The 19645-nt window shown below is 33.8% G+C and overlaps 1 protein-coding gene across 5 annotated transcripts in view; it reads right to left on the bottom strand.

The window, feature by feature from the left end:
- The window catches only part of MEF2A (myocyte enhancer factor 2A), a 178423-nt gene that overhangs the window by 80327 nt on the left and 78451 nt on the right, over positions 1 to 19645 (bottom strand). For all 5 annotated transcript variants that reach the window (XM_060005511.1, XM_060005508.1, XM_060005510.1 and 2 more), the window contains exon 3: positions 11812 to 12000. In XM_060005511.1, the coding sequence (XP_059861494.1) occupies positions 11812 to 11865 (54 nt within the window). In that variant the 5' untranslated portion in view covers positions 11866 to 12000. The remainder of the gene's footprint in view (positions 1 to 11811; positions 12001 to 19645) is intronic.

The raw sequence follows: 19645 nt of genomic DNA, 5'->3' as shown, positions 1-19645 counted from the left end.
CCCTTGCACCAACATAAACCTCTTAACACACATTTTCAACTTAGTATAGATCTTGTCAGCATTTTACAAAACTGGAACTCTTGTCACTTTTATTTTGTTTTACTCATTTAACTACACCTTGTGGATATGTCTCTAAGTCAAATGGTATAGTTCTAAGGTACTCTTTTGAATAATTTCATAATTTTTTCATATAAATGTTACTACTCTTTTGCTAGGTGCAAAATAAAAATCTCGTTTCTGTAATATGAATTTTCCTAACTAGCAGTGATTAAACATCTCTTTTTTATATTTGTTGCCATTTGAGATTTGCTTCTTCTAAGCTGCCCATATTTTGATCATTTTCTTATTTTATAAATTGTTTATTACTTGTCTGAGAGCTCCTTGTACAGGTATATTAACCATGTTTTATACTTTTCCAAATTTCTCAATTATATATTACCTTTGTTTACATATCTGTCATTTAAAAGTTTTAAATTTTTATAAACTGATTGTATTACTGTTCTTCAAAATCTTGGCAGTTATTATACCACTGTAAGAATATAGTGAATATGAGAATACCACTATTAAAACACACTATTTTAAAACAATGAAATCAAAATCATTTATATTTTGAGATGCACCCAGATGTACTTGCTGCATTAAAAATTTGAATTCAGCAAAGGTGCAGTTAGAAAACGTTTTACCTTACTCCTAGTAACTGGAGAAAATGACAATCAGCAAAGGAAAGCATTTATTGCAAGAATAATTCCTACTCTAGTCAAAGACTTTCAAAATAAGTGAGATATGAACAAGACATGAGACAGGTAATACTGCTTCAGAATATCTAATAAGCATGCCTGAAGAAAATTCTCTAAAACAAAAACTTAAGTTCACTAACAGTAAAATTAGGACAAACCCTGTTGTCCTTTCCAAAAATACTTATACAAAATATTTCTCTGAAGTTATCTATTAGAAGGAGTTGAAGGATGGAGTTAGTGGAGGAGACCTAGCTTATAACAACCTCCTCTCCTCCATTCCTCCAGCTTACTCCAACTAGAGTAAGATCAAAAAGAGTTTTTTCAGTAACTAGAAAGATTTGCACAAAATACACTTACGTTTCAACAGTGAAGCCAAAGACATAACAGTGAAAACCACAATCTTAGTATTTTACTTTCAAGCTTCATAAATTAAATCTTTTTATTTTATCTATAAGTGCTTAAGTCTATTTTTACTCTGGTTTATTGCTAACAATTTATAACAATAGTAATATAAAATTAACTTTGTATTCTTATAAATTTGTCATCCTTTTATATTTTGAAATAATTTCAAACATACAGAGAAGTTTCAAAAAGTAGTACAAGGGAGGAGATATGGGGATACATGTATATGTAGAGCTGATTCACTTTGTTATAAAGCAGTAACTAACACCATTGTAAAGCAAACTCTAATAAAGGTGTTTAAAAAAAAAGTAGTACAAAACTTTCAAATATCCTTCTACCAAATTACCTGTTAACATTTTACCACATTTTCATTCTCTAAACACACATAAGTTTTTCTCTGAACCCTCTGGACTAAGCTGGTTATAAGGTCCCTTTGCCCCTAAATACTGTCTTAAAAACAAGGACAAATATAATTATCAAAATAAAAAACCAACATGGAGATACAGCACTATTATCTAATATATAAACCTTATTCAAATTTCTCCATTTTCCCACTAATTTCCTTCATAGGGGAAAAAAAAATGGTTTGCTTTTTTTTCTCCTTCTAGCACAGAATCCAATCCAGGATCATATAGTGCATTTAACTGCATCCTGTTTAATTTGAAACACTTTCTCAGTCTTTGTTTTTCAGGACCTTGGCACTTTTGCAGAATACAGGTCATTTACATTGTGGTATGTATCTCAATTTGGCTTTGTCTTGTTTCTTTCTGATTATATTCAGATTGTACATTTTGGACAGGAATAGTTTAGAAGCAATGTGTCCTCAATACATCCCATGAAAATCCACATATCTATTTACCCCCTAAATAGTATTGTTAGCTTGATTAAGGTAGTGTCTGCCAGTTTTTCCCCCCCAGCAAAGCTACTATTTTCCCCCTATAATTAGTAAGTATATTGTGAAGATCTCTATGAAAATATTGTTTTCTCATCAAACTTTAACAAACTGATTTTTGCATCCACTGATGAATACTGCCTGAAAAATTATTACCATGATGGTTGTCAAATGGGAATTTTCTAATTCCATTACATTTTCTATCTACATTTACTAACTGGCATTTTACTGTGAGAGTTTTCCTTTCCCTTCATTCATTCATTCATTTATGTCAGCAACAACTCATGGATTCTTATTTTATTCTATGGGTTATAATTCATTCGTATCTTTACTCATTCTGATGTTCAAATTGTCTTTTATTTCAGCAGTGAGAGATCCTCTATGTCGGCTTCCTGTGTCCATTTGACATGCTCCCAGTATTCTTTGAACTTCCTGGCACAGTCAAATGTTCCAGGCTCTTCCTGTTCTTTCCCTGCCCCAGTCCTAGAATCAGCCATTTCACCAGGAAGCTCTGATTCCTTTGGTAGAGAACTGTATTTAGAAACTAAGATATGGAGGCTAAGTTACTCGGGTGTCACTGTTTCTGGGCCCTCTCAACAGACAGAACTAGTAGATATGTATACGTACACACATACACAAACACACTTCAATATCTGTTTCTATTTTTATCAAAATATATTAAAATCCATGGTACTTCCAATTCCAATTCTACGTCATAGGGTTTACCACAGGCTTCTCCCTTTCCATAGCTCTAACTCCCTTCTCTGACAGTAAGAAACCCAGCTCCCATTATCCACAATACACTTACTTATTTGCTCATTCTTAGATTACACTTTAAGTAGTTTTCAAATTGCTAAGCCACACTATGAAAAACAAACCTACCATCTAGAAACAAAAGACAGTTCTCTTATCGATACTCTGAAGGACTGGGTCAAGAGATAAATGCATACATAATTTTGGTAAGATATCGTCAAATACCGTCCCCTCAAATTGCTATACCAATCTGTATTCCCATCTGCAATGCACAGGACTGCCTACTTCTTCACAGCCTTACTATACGTTCATTAATAACAGTATTTAGGGCTATGAATTTTCTTCTGATTCCTACATTAAATATATTTCATAAATATGGATGTGCACTATTTTCTTATTTTTAGAAATTATGTCATTTTAGTTATATATTTCCCTTTTTACCCAGAAGTTGTTAAACTGGCATCAAACTTTTCAAAAAAGAAATTCTTATGTAGAATTAGCTTTCAAAAAAACCATTAAACAAAATTAATTTCTGGTTTTACTACATGGTAATCGGCGTATGTTTGTAATATTCTCCTTTATTGAATTTACTGGTGTTTCTTTGGTTAGGTAATATATGATCAATTTTGGTGAATGCTCTTTGTACCCTTATATACTCTATTTTCTAAGTGTAGTGTTCAACATATCACTTAAAGTCAATTTTATTGATTATGCTGTTTAGATCTGGTTTAGATCATCAGTTATTTTTTGTCCATTTGATCTATTTCATACTAAGACTACTATGTTTAAGTATCTTATTACTAGTTTGCTTCCATTTATGTTTCTTTGTATCTCTTTCAGTTTCTGCTTGATAAAGGTAGTATTTAGTATACCATTATTCCTAATTCTTACATCTTCAAGGTGAATTACAGCTTTCAGCACTAAAAAGTATCTTTCTTTGCCCCATTTAATGCTTTTCTGTCTACAATCCTACATCATCTAATATCAGGATTATAACCTGTTTTCTCATTGTTTTCATTTGTCTGGTATACCTTTACTTTTAGTCTTTCTGATTATTCCATTTTAGGTGTGTCTCTTTTTGCCTATATTTGGAGCTTGTGAACTAAACTGGAAATGTTTTTTCTTTTAATAAACAGTCCCATTCACATTTATTGATATGACTGATAATGCTTAGAGATTTCACTGTCATTTTAATACTTTAATAAATATTTAATGCTTATACATATTATGTATATTTCCTTTTTTTTCCCTCTCTCTAAATGAGGTATTTTCTTTGCTCCTTTATTTTAAAAAAATTTAACAAAGATTAGCATTTTTGTTCTAGTGGTTACCTTTGTAGTTACAGCTTTTAAAAATGCCCTTGGTCTCCTGTTTTCATGTTTAATCTTTCACTGTTTGATGTGTCAAATCTTAATGATATTCTTTAACTCCCACCTATTGCCTAAACAATAACCAGTGTGCTTATTCTACTTTCCTCTTTCCCTCTCCTTTCTTACCATGTCTCAGTTGCCTTATTTCTATTTTATCACAATAAAGTAACATATAATAAATAATATATAACACATTATTCTTCCACCCCTGCCCCCACTGTTGCTTTAGGCTAAAATCTATAGTTAAGTATATTAAATGTTGATCATGTATTTTTTTGTTTATTTCCTCAGACATCTCTCAGTTGTATGAAGCTTATCCTCTACTAGATTGTACACTAACAGCTCATAAGTACAGAATTCCCTGAGCTCTAGTATGTTTAAAACTTGCTTTTATAATCTTTGTATTTGAATACAGCTTGACTGCAAATGAAATCTTTGCTTCAGACTTTTTTCCCTGCATTTTTTGAAAATGCTGCTCTCCTGTTGCCTTGTGCTTTATTATCTCGATTTTGCAAAATTCGATGCCAGTCTAATTCTCTGCACTTATAAATTTGTTTTTGTTTTATACCTAGAAGCCCTAATTTTTTTTTATCTTAAAATCCAATAGTTTCAGTAGGATATGTATCAGAGTTGATCTCTGCAGGTCCACCTAATCCTTGGCATCTTACTTTCTCTCTTATTTATGAAAACTTTAATTATAGTTTAAATATTAGTTCTATGGTTTTGTTTTTCTTCTTCAGGGACTGCAATTATACATAAGTTCGAGCTTCTTTATCTATCTACCTTTTCAACCACTTCTCTCAAACCCTTTGAAATTACTTATCTCATTTTCATTCATTTAGTTGTTTCCCTGCCTTCCTTCAACCACTATTAAGGTTTCATTTGAATCTATTATTCCTTGGTCACTTTGTAATTTAGTCTTTGTTTTGATATGACTTTATCTTTTTTTTTCTGGAGTTCAATCACTTTCTGTTTCATCCATGCTTTAAAAAAAAAATCCACTTCCATTCTTAGTATTTCAAAATTCTGAATCATGATTTTTTTGTCTGTAACATTCCTAAATACTTGTTTAAGGAAATTTATTGCAGGTTGGAAAGTCATATAGCAATTTTTTCCCATTTTTTCATTGTTGGGGGAACAATCTTATCACCCAAATAGTAGTAAATATCATTTTGTTTTCTTCTTTATAATAGTATATATAGGAGAATACTGCTTGCATCACTGTATTTCTATGGAAAGAACAAACAGTGGGGAGTGGTTTAAAATATTCTTAGTTCAAGATCACCTCTCCTTCTAAAGGAGTTAAGTATGGTCCCTTTAATGGAAGGCTTTGCGGGGGGGTACTGGCAGTGGGGAGAAGACCTTTGTGCCCTTTGATAAATAAATATATATATATATATATATTTATATATATTTGCATATTCTTTTGTCTTGAAGGATATATACATATACCCATTTGTATATATCCACATATTCATTTCCATTCAACTAGCATTCTCCAAAGAGTACCTCTGCCTTCCTTTTTACCCTCTTCTCCCTCAAATAGTTACCTTTTCAAGACTATATATAATACTTCCTTGAACACTACATACATTTAAGTTCTTTCTTTACCTGTGGTCTCTTCTGACCTACAAATAGTATTTTTCAGAATTTTTGGACTTAGGGTAGAATTCCTCTTTTTGGTAGTGATTTCAAATCAATCTTAAGATAGCTACAAGGTTTCCTCTTCTCCTTTCCCACATACTTTTTCCTGATGTATGCTTGCTCACCTCAAAGACTTACAGTAGAAGTTCAAGAAACAGCACACTGTGACTTGGTAATAATTTTCTACTTGGAGGTAATGTAAAATTTAGATATGCTTTGCCTTCTAGTTGTGCCAAGATTGTAGGTTTTATTTGTTCTTGTTTTTCTGTATCTATTTTTGAAGAAATTATGTTGGAAGAGTCAGGATTAATGCAGCCACCATTCCTTTAATTACTAAGAATTCCTCCTATAAATTTGAATCTTTGTTTTGCAACAGGCTTAAAAATTTTTTTACTTTAAACATATTAAACATTTAATTTCATTTTATTTTAAATATTATGAAATTTTAAAAATATCAGTATTAATAAAGCTATTTCAGTATCAGGCAAAATAAACATAAATTTTATCTTTATTAAAAAAATTTTTTTAATGTTTATTTATTTGGCTGCATCGGGTCTTAGTTGTGGCACGCCGGCTCTCTAGTTGTAGCATGCACGCTCTAGAGCGTGCAGGCTTAGTTGCCCTGCAGCAGGTGGGATCTTAGTTCCCCGACCAGGGATCAAACCCGCGTGCCCTGCATTAGAAGACGGATTCTTAACCACTGGACCACCAGGGAAGTCCCATAAATTTTATTCTTAAATTGTTGTTTTACTCCAGTACTGTAATAACTATAAAGAAAAAGAATAGGACTAAAGGGCTAGACTACAAAATTCAGTGCCTCTATAAACTGAGACACATTTGGTTTTAACCTAACCAGCTTTCCTGATTTGGGGTAAAATCTGGGACTAATATAATTCTCTGAATTCAAGAAGGTTGAACTGTACCATCTCTAAAAGACCTTCTATGTTTTAAATCCCAAGTACCTGTAAAGATTTTCACATCATATATATTTAGACATACTTTATTTCATTGTTGAATTTAAAAGTCCAGGAGAGACTTTGAGTTTCTGCTCCAGCACTTAACACTCATGGAAGTCACCACTCTGTCCTAACAACAAGTAAAAAGCTGAACAAACTGAAAAATCAACAACTCTTCTTAGATCCCTCAGAGAGTTGAGGTCCCAGGGCAACTTCTACCTCCCAAACTGGAGACAGACAGGCAGATACTACAAATCATAAATTACCAGAGCCATGAGCAGAAACCTCCAGAGGAATCAGTACAGGGGTAGGAAAATCTTAACTGTAATTGATGAGTTGCTGGAGGATCACTGTGGACAAGTATAAAACTTAAGAACTCTAGGGGGACCCAGTCTTGGGAGAGCATACCTACACTTTTGTGAGTTTTACCTCCAGGACCTCTATTTATCAGGTTCTCACAGTAAATTGAAATAATCAACTAAGATGGTATAAACCAGTCCAAATATATATACAAAGGATGACAAAGAATAAGATCCACGTAAAATGGAGAGTCAATATATATTATCAGACTAGATAAAAAACAAAATCCAGCCATATACTATTTACAAAAGATATACCTAAAGCATAAAGACATAGGTTGAATGTAAATGTAGAGAACTAGACCTATCAAGAAAATACTAGCCAAAAGAAAGATGTAGCTATATTAATGTGAGACAGTAGATTTAAGTAGATTTAAGACAGACATGCCTTCCTGAGGACAGAAAAAGTCAATATGTATTAAAAAATTCACCAAGAAGATATAACAATTCTAAATATGTATGAGCCTAATGAAATATTCCCCAAATATATAAAACAATATGTATTAAGCTAATAAAATACAGAGAGAAATTGACAAATCCATCATTGTGGTAAGTGCAATTACTGTGGTAAGAGCCAAAACCAAATACATAAAAAAAACCACAAAGAATACAGATAATGTGAACACAAAATAAGACTGAATAGACATATGTAGAATCCTGCATCCAACAATTAAAAGAATACACATTTATCTCAAGTCCACTTGGAACATTTACCAAAACTTGATCATGATTTAGGAAATTAAGCAAGTCTTAACACATTTTAAAGTGTTCACAATCTATTGGTAAAGGCAATATAAACTACTATAAAACACTGTAATAAGTTCTATAATTAAAGTGTTTATAAAGTGTTTTGGTAAAGACTGAAAGATAGTATCTGAAACAGATTAAGTACATACATAATTAATATCTAAAATATATAAATAACTTTTAAGAAAAAAATCAACAATCTAGCAAAAAATGGGCAAATCACAAAAACAGTAACATTTCACCTTCATTGGACCAAAAAATATATTTAAAAAAATGAAAAAATAAAGTGAGAGAGAAAGGAAGGAGAAAGGCAAAGTGTATAGGAAAAAGAATTTTTCATAAATTACTGTAGTGTATCTGGTACAACCACTTTGGAGAGCAACTTGAAAACCACACAGTAAAGCTATGACAGACATACTCAACCCAGCAACTCCTCTAGATATTTATCACAGAGACATGTCCACAGATGTAGCTTTAGCATCATTTCTAACATAACATACGCAGCAAAATTTCTAAAAAACTGGAAACAACCTAAATGTTCTTTGATAGAAGTACTGATAAATGAATTGAGGCATATTCTTTCCTACGAACTAGTTGTACTAAATGAATTACACAGACAACTCTCCAAAACACTACATTTAGTGAAAAAGCATGTGCAGATAATAATGCTATTATGTAAAATTTTTAAACCATGTTGAAACAATATTCAGTAATATGTGCTTAAGTAATAAAGAAAATACAAATTAAATCCATGATGGGGGTTACTTTGGGGAAGCAAAGAGGAATGAGACTAGGAAAAATTATAGAGGACAGTAAATTTTAAATTTTTTTCTTTTACAAGGAAAGATATCTGCAGCAAATATGTCGGAATTGACATACACTACTTCTGGATAATGAAAGTAACAGTGTTTGAGGTACTGTTTGTTCTCTGTATTCTGCCTTAAAATAATTTAAGTCTATTTCATTTTTTATTTAAAGTATAAGAGGATGTCTGCCTCTAAGTAAAATGGAGTGACTGATGGAAGACCAAAGAACCCACTGAGATCAACTACAAAAAGAGTGAAATACACCAAATACCTGTTCTAAGACATGAGAAAGCTGCTGAAGCAAAAAGGACTGAAGATGCCAAAACTTTAGAGGGATGAAAGACTTCACTTCCACTTAGAAGCTTCTGATGAAACTGTGTGTTTTTCCTTCTTGGTCTAGTTCTTTTTAAAATGTAAACTTTGTACTAAAGCATAACATAAAGGAAAGCTCACAAATCCTGAGTGTGTGGCTCAGTGAATTTTCAAAGAAAAGAATATGGCCTTAAATCTAGTATACACCGGTGCACCACCCAGAAACACTCTTTTGTCCTGTCTCCAAGTCATTATCACCTTGTCCCAAGGAAGATCATTAACCTAACATCTAGCATCATAGATTAATTATGCCTGTTGTTGAGTTTTTTATGAAGAGCATGTGTTCTTTTCTGCTTTCTTGGTATGGTTTTTGCAATAAATTGCACTGGGTCAACTGAAAATCCATCTGAAAAATATCAAATTTTGACCCCTACACCTCAAACCACACACAAAAACAAATTCCAAATGAATAGCAGATCTAAAATCCAAAAGCCTATTTACAAGAGAATAAATATATACACTGTGTTCTAGTCACACAATGGAATATTATACATCAATGAATATGTATAAAATACATCTCCATGCAACAACAATGATGAATTTCACAAACATAATGTTGCACAAAAGAACACGTGATGTTCCAATGACTTTAAGTGTGTTATTTAACTTACTAGCTCAAAAACTCTAGTAATTCAAAACTCTATTTGGTATTACCTCCTTCAGTAACTGCTCCCTGAACTACCCCACCATCAGAGGTTGGTGGTTTCTTCCATAAACACTCCTATTACCTAAGCTTACTTCTATTTGCAATACACTTAAATGTATTTAATGAGTTCCCAGTGCCTAGCAGTATCTCAGATAAAGTAGGTATTCAAATGTGGATGAAATAAATGACATCTCTTCTGCATGGGAACGATTTTTTCTCTTTAATGCAAGAATAATGAAACTTTTAACTCAGAATCCACAAATTCCAAAATCAGTAAAATTAAGATACCCTTTTAGTTTATGACAAATTGTTCCTAATCTAAACTTAAAAATAAACTACCCAACTACCTCTTTTTTATCTTTTCTGCACTTTTTTTTGCCAAAATCATCTGAGGAGAAATTCAGATACCCTTGTCCCATTTGGCAGCTTGGCAAGCTGACTTAGCAGGTAAATTCAACACAGGAATAGGCTATTTCTAGTTGCTGAGATATAGTGGCAGGCCCATTTTTTTAACCAGGTCATTTCCTTAACTTAAAAAGTTCCCATTACACAGTCACTTACATATTCCTAGTTGTCCTTTCCCTCTAAACATGTGGAGTCCTTTCCACTAGTAGTTCTAGTCTATCTATGCTCAATTTAAACATGACTCTGTATGGGATACCGAGAGCTGAAGGGATCTTAGGTGCTCCTCTGCTTGTACGTTATTCCCCAATAAATCCTATTTTACATTTATGCTGCACATGGTCATGAAACAGGTCCCCATGCCCCCTCTACATGTCACACTCCTCAGACTTGTGAAGGGAAATTTACTTGCAATCTTGCTAGAATCATCCCTTTGGAATGATGGTATGATTATTTTATCAGTCTTCACTATTTTATCAACCTTCGTAACGAATCATACTGTGTGAGCCTTAACACTTTAGCTAAGGAATCTTCATGAGCTGAAACAAGGGGACCTCTTCAGTTTGGTCTATCAGCAACCCTAATCACTTCCACTAACTTCTTTACCAGCTGCTCAGTTGAGTTTTGTCTCCAATTATATCTGTATTACTGGATGAACTACTACTACTCAGACTTTACAGTACACATCTTCAGTACTGTTCTATTCCTGGTAAGCTTCCAAAAACCAGCTGTTCTTGAAACTTCTGATATGCAACCTTTCTGGAGATAGTATCCCTCCCTTCTGCATATGCTTTCAGTAGTAGTTCCTTTACAATAGTCTATGATATTATTTTTCCTTCCTTCCTTTAAATGAAGGGATTGGCAAACTTTTTCTTAAAGGGCCAGGGAGTAAAGATTTTAGGTCTATGGGCCATACAGTCTCTGGGGCAACTACTCAACTCTGTGGTTTTAGTGTGAAAGCAGCCAAATACAATATGTAAACAAATGTGCGTGGCAATGTCCTAATAATGCTTTATTTATATATAAAAATAAAAAATAGGCAGCCAGCCCATGGAACATAGTTTGCCACCCCCTGCTTTAAACTCTTACAACTTCTGGACTTCATATACCAGTATCATTATAACTATCCTGAATTTATAAGGGTTTACTGACATTGTAGTGAAAATTAAGTTCAATAATATTTTATCAATTAAAGCTGAGATATATACATAAATGACTTAGAAATATTTATAATAATAAGAGTTGTAAAAAAATTCTCATTATTTGTTGGTGAATCAGAAAATCTAACTGACCAGAACACATTCACTGATAACCACAGTTAACTTAGGTAGTACCTAATTATGACAACAGAGGTGGTAATTTAAAATAATCATCAATATATGGAAAACTAACAAACATAATCAAGTGTACAGCAGACTAAATATATTATGATAAACCTACACAATGGATGGTAGTAGTGGAATTGCAGTGATTTTACTTTTCCTATTCTGCTTATTTATGTTTTCTATAGTTAACAAAACTGATTTCTATAATAAGAAAAAAAGTTTCTTTAAAGCACATGATGAAAAGTCAAAAGCTTTTGATTGCTAAATGTTTTAATGTAGTCTGAAAATAAAAATATTTAGACTTCAAATCAATTTTTTAAGAAAAATCAACCATTCTATCCTACACTCCTTTTTAAAAAAATTTACACCAACTAAATAGATAATTAAAATTTTCATTTACCTGTCGGTTCCTTTCATCCATTATGCGTGTGATTTGTATTTTCTTCCGCCCCATTTTCAGTCACCTTTCCTTCCTTATATTCCAAATATTTAATTCAAAAATTAATTTTCTTCAATACCCTAATGCATGGTACACAGCTTCTATTATTTCAGCTTCTAGTTCAAGGGCTACGGCTACAGCTGAAATTTTCTATAAGATATAAAAGAAAACACAAATTAGAAAATTTAAGTTCTATAAGTTTGCAACTCATGAAAATGTTATTATACAAATTTCAAACCTGCCTTTATAGTGCACACAGACTGCATTATTAACTGAAATTTTTCATTACATAAAATTAGTAAACAAGTTGAAGTCTTGTTAATTTTACCCTTAAAATATCTCCTGAAACTTTTCATGCCTCTAGTTCTGGCTAAAAGAGTGCAATTATATATAACCTTTGAGTTTTTCCTCAATGAATATAATAACAGCAAAACAAGAGCAACACTTACTGAGATCTTTCTATGTGCCAGGCACTTTTCTAAGTACCTAATATGCCTTAACTCATTCAATCGTAACTTCAATCTTCTGAGTTATAATTATCATCTCCATTTCATAAATAAGGATATTAAGGCAGAGAGCTGTTAAGTAATGTGTCCAAGGTCACACAGCTAGGAAGAGGCAGAGCTTGTAATATGAACTCAGGGAGTCTCTAGAATTTCTACTCTAAAACATTATGGAATATCCTTAAAAGCTTTTGATAGCCTCCATGTCAAAGGATGAACTAATAATCTGGGTAGCCCCAATCTGCCTTTACAAATTCTTCTTGCAAACTGTCCTAGCCACTAGCAAAATTACTATTTGTCAATCCACAAAGACATTATATACTTTCATAATAATATGCACCTAAATGAAACACTATTCCTTTGGCCATTTAATTATCTCCTCCTTATCAGCCAAGATTCACTTTGAATGTCACCACCCTGATGAAGCCAAGACCAATTCCCCTTGGTAGAATAAATCATAGCACCTTATTTTGTGGGTACATCTGTATAAATTCCAAGATTATTTCCCTTTGAGACTGTGAATCTTTCAAAAACAATGATTTTTTATTCCATTTATCTCTACAGTAGAATGACTGCAATGATATAACTTGTCATGCTCTGAATGACAGTTGTGTCAAAAACCCAGTGCTTTCAAAATTTACATAATAAAATATTTACAGAGGGATGGGGGATGGGAGACAAATGTTATAACACAATAACAATTTCTCAAGGGAATTTTTTGAAGTATTTTTAATATTGTACATGTAACTCTATAAAACTTCAACTGTACTATGCAAATCCAGTGTTTAAATAAATCTGGCTTTTGCTCAAAAGCAGTGAGTTTCCAATTCTTATCACAACCATCATTATCATCAGCACAGCATTTCTTACATATCTTCCCTTATCATTCTGTTATTTCTTTATTTATACAAATATTAATTGCTCAACTATTAACAACTGATAACCTATTCAGTGATCACCTACTTGCAAAACAGGTACTTCCAAACACTGAACTAGGTACATATGATAAAATGGTCAAGGAAAAAAGGCATAATTTCTGATCTCACAGTCCAGAGTCTAGTAGGGGAAAACAGACATTAGTCAAACCATCATATAAATGAGTTTGTACAAAAGTTCTTTTATCTGACCTAAATTCATGGTCAGGGCAGGCTTCACTGAGAACTGCTTCATACTCAAACCTGAGTATGCACATATACTTACTAGGCAGACAGAATAGCATGTGCAAAAACCCTATGACAAGAATGAGCAGGAAGCATGAGAGGAACTGAAAGATGGCTAGTCACTGGTAGGAATCAATTAAACAAGCAGCTGTGCTGTGGAGTGTTTCTGTTTTCTCAACAGACTGCAATATAAACAATAGAAGTTGGCTTACTCCAAATCATGTTCTATAATAGATCACAGCACATCCAATTCCCATTATGAAAACTTGCACAGTAGCAGGCAACGTAAATATTCACACATTTCACCACAGAGATAATATGTTAACTCCTATAAGGTATATGCACTTGTATAATCTGAAAAATTCTGAACATATCTGAGCATTTTGCTTTAGACAATGGTGGAGTAGGTTGCTTCAAACCTGTCTTTCCCTGAGAACCACTAGAAAAGCAAAGCAAAAAGTAATCTGTTTGGGCTTCCCTGGTGGCGCAGTGGTTAAGAGTCCACCTGCCGATGCAAGGGACGCAGGTTCGTGCCCCGGTCCAGGAAGATCCCACATGCCGCGGAGCAGCTGGGCCCGTGAGCCATGACCGCTGAGCCTGCGCGTCTGGAGCCTGTGCTCCACAACGGGAGAGGCCACAGCAGTGAGAGGCCCACGTACCGCCAAAAAAAAAAAAAAAGTAATCTGTTTAAAACAACTGAAGAACTTTCAAGACAGTGAGAATTTGCAGGGCTGGGACCTAGAAGTAACAGGTGGGGCCAGACTTTAGACTCGTTTTCCCCTAGAATCATTCATAGATTCTTAAAACACTAGTTGAGAGGCTGAGAAGCTAAGCAGAGCTTTCCACACTTCTTTGGGTGGGGACACGAAAATTCAATTCAGAGCCTGGCTAGGAGGAATAGCTCCAGCAAACACACTGGGAAGCTGGAGGGAATCTAAAGGACTATACCCTAGGTAAAAGGTAAACCAGAAATAGACCAGGCCACAAAAGGAAAGAAGTACAGCTTCAAATCTTCTCAATCTGACTATACTGAGGGAATCTGGGCTACCTAGTATCATTAGCCTAGCTGCATGCCAGTAAAATCTTCCCAAAAGGTTTTAGTAAAAGTAAATCTTATCAGCAAGAAGACTCCAAAATTCAAATTATCCTATCATTTTTCATATGAAATGTCTAAAATAAAACAACCCATCAAGATCTGACTGAAAACTAAGACTTTAAAATGGCACCAGAAATAGACCCATAATAGATTCAGATAATGGTGTTAGCAGAAAAGTTTTTTATTTTTTTTAATGATCCATACTTTTGACCAGATTTAATAACTTTAGTTATTTATTGGCTGTGCTGGGTCTTTGTTGCTGCACGTGGGCTTTCTCTAGTTGTGGCAAGCGGGGCCTACTCTTTGTGGTGCGCAAGCTTCTCATTGTGGTGGCTTCTCTTGTTGTAGAGCACAGGCTCTAGGCACGCGGGCTCAGTAGTTGTGGCTCACAGGCTCTAGAGCTCAGGCTCCGTAGTTGTGGTGCACGGAACTTAGCTGCTCCGCAGCACATGGGATCTTTCCAGACCAGGGCTCGAACCTGTGTCCCCTGCATTGGCAGGCAGATTCTTAACCACTGCGAAACCAGGAAATCCCAGAAAACAGTTTTAAAATAATTTACTGCGTTAAAAGGATTTTTTAAAATGAAGAATTTTAGCAAACAACACTAAAAACATGGAAAACAGAGAATTGAAAAATACAATTTTAAAAACAGAAATTAAGAAATTGATGGATGAGTTTAACAATAGGTTAGATACAGCTGACGAAAGAACCAATGACCCAGAAGATAGGAAAGAAGAAAATACACTGAAGCCCAAAAAGACACAAGAATGGGAAATACAGAAAAGAGTGTGAAAATATTATGAAACATGAAGAAAAGATCCAAAATTCATGTAACTGGAGTCCCAGAAAGGAAGGCGAGAACATATGAGAAAGAAAAGATATTTAAAGACCTAATAGTTTAAAACTTTAAAAAACTGATCAATGACATCAAGCCACAGATCCAAGAATATCTACAAACTCCCAAGCAAAACAAATACAAAGAAAACCACACTTAGGCAAATCAAAATAAAGGAGGAGGTTGGAGGGACAGAAAGAAAGAGACAGAAACAGCCACAAACAGACCTTAAAAGTAGCCAGAAAAATTAAAAAATATATTAACTTTAAGAGTAACAGTAAGATATAGCTGGCTTCTTTGAATAAATAATGGAAGCCAAAAGACAACAAAATGATATCCTCAGAGTGCTCGGAACAGGGTAAATGCCAAGATAGAACTCTGTATCTGGCAAAAAAAAAAAAAATAACAACCTTCAGAAATGAAGGCAAAATAGAGACATTTTTAGCCAAACAGAATCAGAAAATTTGTCACCAGGGAACATTGAAGAGACTTCCTCAAGTAGAAGGAAAAGAGGGATTGCAGATACAGCTTGGATATGCACCAAAAAATTGAAATATAATGAACGGGCTAAATATGTAACTCTAAATGAATACTGACTAAATAAAATAATGACAGTATTTTGTGGAATTTAAAATATTACAATGCACAACAATACATAATTGGGAAGGGTAGTAAATGAAGTTAAAGTGTTCTAAAACACTTTCATTGATTAGGAAATGGAAAAAGTTCTCATTTACTTTAGACTTCAAAACATGAAAGATGCATGTGGTAATCTCTGAGATAACCACTAGAAAGACAGTTAGAGTATATATAGTCGTTCCTTGGTATCTGTAGAGGATTGGTTCCAGGACTCTGAGAGGATACCAAAATCTGAGGATGCGCAAGTTCCTTATATAAAATGGCATAGCATTTGCATATAACCCACACAAATCCTCTCATATACTTGTAATCATCCTTAGATTACTTATAATACATAATAAAATATAAATGCTATATAAATAGTTGTTGGCATGTAGTAAATTCAAGCTTTGCTTTTGGGAATTTTCTGTAATTTTTTTTCCTGGATATTTTCAATCTACAGTTGGATGAATCCATGGGTACAAAACCCGCAGACATGAAGAGCCACCTGTACAGCTAACAAGCTAACAGAGGGGGAAAATGGACTAATAAATAATCCAAATAAGATTTTAAAAAAATAAAACCTAATTATAAGATGATTATAGAGGATATATCTGACATGGGGATACAGAAAGAATAAGCATGGAGAAATAAAAAGCATGGAGAAAGATATCTTTTATAAAACACAAACCAAAAGAAAGCTTGTGTGGCTATACTTTACCACAGAAAACGTTGATGCATGAGATAGATAGATATATAGATATGGATAAGAATATAGTGGGATATTTCATTACAATAAAGTTCAATTCACCAGGAAGGCACAGCAATTCTAAATTTGAATGCACCTGGTAACACCTAAGTCAGGTATCTTTTCCTGAAAAGCAGATATTCTGTGCAAAACCCTAACTAGGAACTTGTTTTCCAATATTTTAAATAGGAAAAATTACGTTACATATCAACTGATAACCCCCAATCACTTCTCTTTTAAAATTTAACTAAACATAGAAAATGTCCATTTATCATAGTAAATTATCATGGTTAGGATGTAAAATGCACACTATATGACTTCATATGCAATAATTTTCTCCCTGGCTTTGTTTTCCTTCTCCACAATTTAACATTTTCTCATCATGTTTGGGGCATTCTACAAATTTAAGCAAAATCAAGGACCAAATATGAAAGGCAATTAGAAATTTATTCAAAACAAACACTCATGGCAGATAATAGCTCAAAAGCTTACAATATTGTAATATCTTTCTTATTGCCAGAAACATCAGAGATGCATATTCCCTTTGTTGACACTAAGCAGATGTTTCAAAATGTCTACACGTGCTTCTAATATTCAACAAATTACATTTGGAAGGTAATTTGTGACTTTCCCCCATAGACCAGTTTGCTAAAATATTGTACTGAATTTTACAGATTAAAAAATACTTTTTCTAAATAAACTTAAACTAAGAAACTACAGTATGGTATATAAAGCCAACATGAAAAGAACTATGTGAAGTCCACAATTCTAGCAAGTTGATTTTTTTTTTTTTTTTGCGGTACGTGGGCCTCTCACTGTTGTGGCCTCTCCTGTTGTGGAGCACAGGCTCCGGACGCGCAGGCTCAGCGGCCATGGCTCACGGGCCCAGCCGCTCCGCAGCATGTGGGATCCTCCCGGACCGGGGCACGAACCCGTGTCCCCTGCATCGGCAGGCGGACTCTCAACCACTGCGCCACCAGGGAAGCCCCTAGCAAGTTGATTTTAACACAGCTTTCTCAGTAAAGGAGAAAGGAACAAGCACACCAAAACAAGGAACAAGCAGACTAGAAGAAACAGGAACAGATTTGAACTTTACAATTAACAACCTAACTGACATACAGAACATTATACCTAACAAATGCAGAAAATACATTCTTTGTAAGTACGTAAAAAACATTTACCAAAAACGACCATACACTGGACCAAAACTAAGGGTTAACAAATTTCAAAGAACAGACATGTTTCTCTGAGCTCAAATTGAGCTATGAATTAATAACAACAATATAACTAGAAAATCCTTATATATGTGAAAATTAAGCAATAAACTTCTAAATAGCCCATGGGTCAAAGAAGAAATCACAGTGAAAATTAGAAAAAAAATTTTAATGGAATGCTATTAAAACACTTCCTATTAAAATACATAGGATGCAGCTGAAACTATTCTTAAGAGGAAAAATTTTAGCTTTAAAATACATATACACTTGAAAGGCCAAAAACCAATATTCTAAGCAACCATCTGAAAGAGTAACAAAAAGAACAAACTAAACCCCAAAACAGTACAAATGATGAAATAAAGGTAAGAGCAAAAAGTAATGAAATAGAAAACAAACATACAACAGAGATTAACAAAGCCAAAAGTTAGTTTTTTGAAAAATAAAAATTGATAACTCCTGAAAAGAGTAATGGAGGAAAAAAGGAAGCAATCCAAAACATATCTGGCCCCAAAGGTCTTAGATAAAGGAATCTGGACTGTCCTATACATATATTTATCAAACAAAGATTAATATCAATACAATAACCAACAAAAACCTGACAGTACCGTAAATTATTACTGGCATGAAATTAAAATGGCATGTAGGACTCTAACCACCACCTCCTGTATTTCCAGCTTACAGTCTCTAATAACCTAATTCCAACAATCTTTTGATCCCACTACGTTCCACAATTTATTAAGCCTACCATGTTTTCACTGTCCCTCACCCACTCTATGTTTCTTACATGCCTCCTTATCCAGCTTAATTTTCATATATCCTTAGTCCCTTGGCTCCCACTCTCCCTCCTTCTGCCACATTTCCTGGGAGAAACCTCACCCCTGAGGAGGGTCTGCTCCTATGTAGCTGAATATGGCTGAAAAATAAACAACCATGCTAACTAGGCTAATTAATCTGACAAAATTCATGAAGGTCATGAACCTCAAATCTTAAATATTCCCTTCATACTGCCCAGTAATCTTCCATTTCCCAATTTCCTAGTTGATTATTTAATGCCATATTCTATCTCCTCACATCTGCAATACCCATCCTTAATCCTCACTTTCAGCTGATAACTTTGCTACCTATTCTACTGACAGGAAAAAAAAAGCAATCAGAAGAGAAGCTCCTCAAATTCCTGCCATCACAACTATCAACCCACCAGCATCTGTCTCATATACTCTGCCTTCCTTCCTTTTAAGATCTTGACTCCAACAATTCTTCTTTTCCTTCCTTCAATGTCAATTTTTTCTTCCATACTGAAGAGTTCCCAGTGGCACCAAAAAAAAAAAAAAAAGATGCTATTATTTCACTTACCTAAAACAAAACACAGAAAACAAACAAAAAATCTTGATCCTGAGAGAAATTTAAAATATACTAAATAACAAATTCACATTTGCAGATTCTCAGAGTTTCAATTTTGTAAAGATGTCAATTCTCCCCAAATTAATCTAGAGATTCAATACAATCCTAATCAAAATACCAGCAGGTTTTCTTTTACTATATGCAGAAACTGACAGTATTACTCTAAAATCCATTTGGAAATACAAAGGTATAAGAATATTGAAGGCTACCTTGAAGGGTA

The sequence above is a fragment of the Delphinus delphis genome, chromosome 2 (assembly GCF_949987515.2).
Source record: "Delphinus delphis chromosome 2, mDelDel1.2, whole genome shotgun sequence".
Taxonomy (NCBI): domain Eukaryota; kingdom Metazoa; phylum Chordata; class Mammalia; order Artiodactyla; family Delphinidae; genus Delphinus; species Delphinus delphis.
The sequence above is the reverse complement of the archived record's forward strand: the minus strand, read 5'-3'. Positions and strand labels throughout refer to the sequence as shown.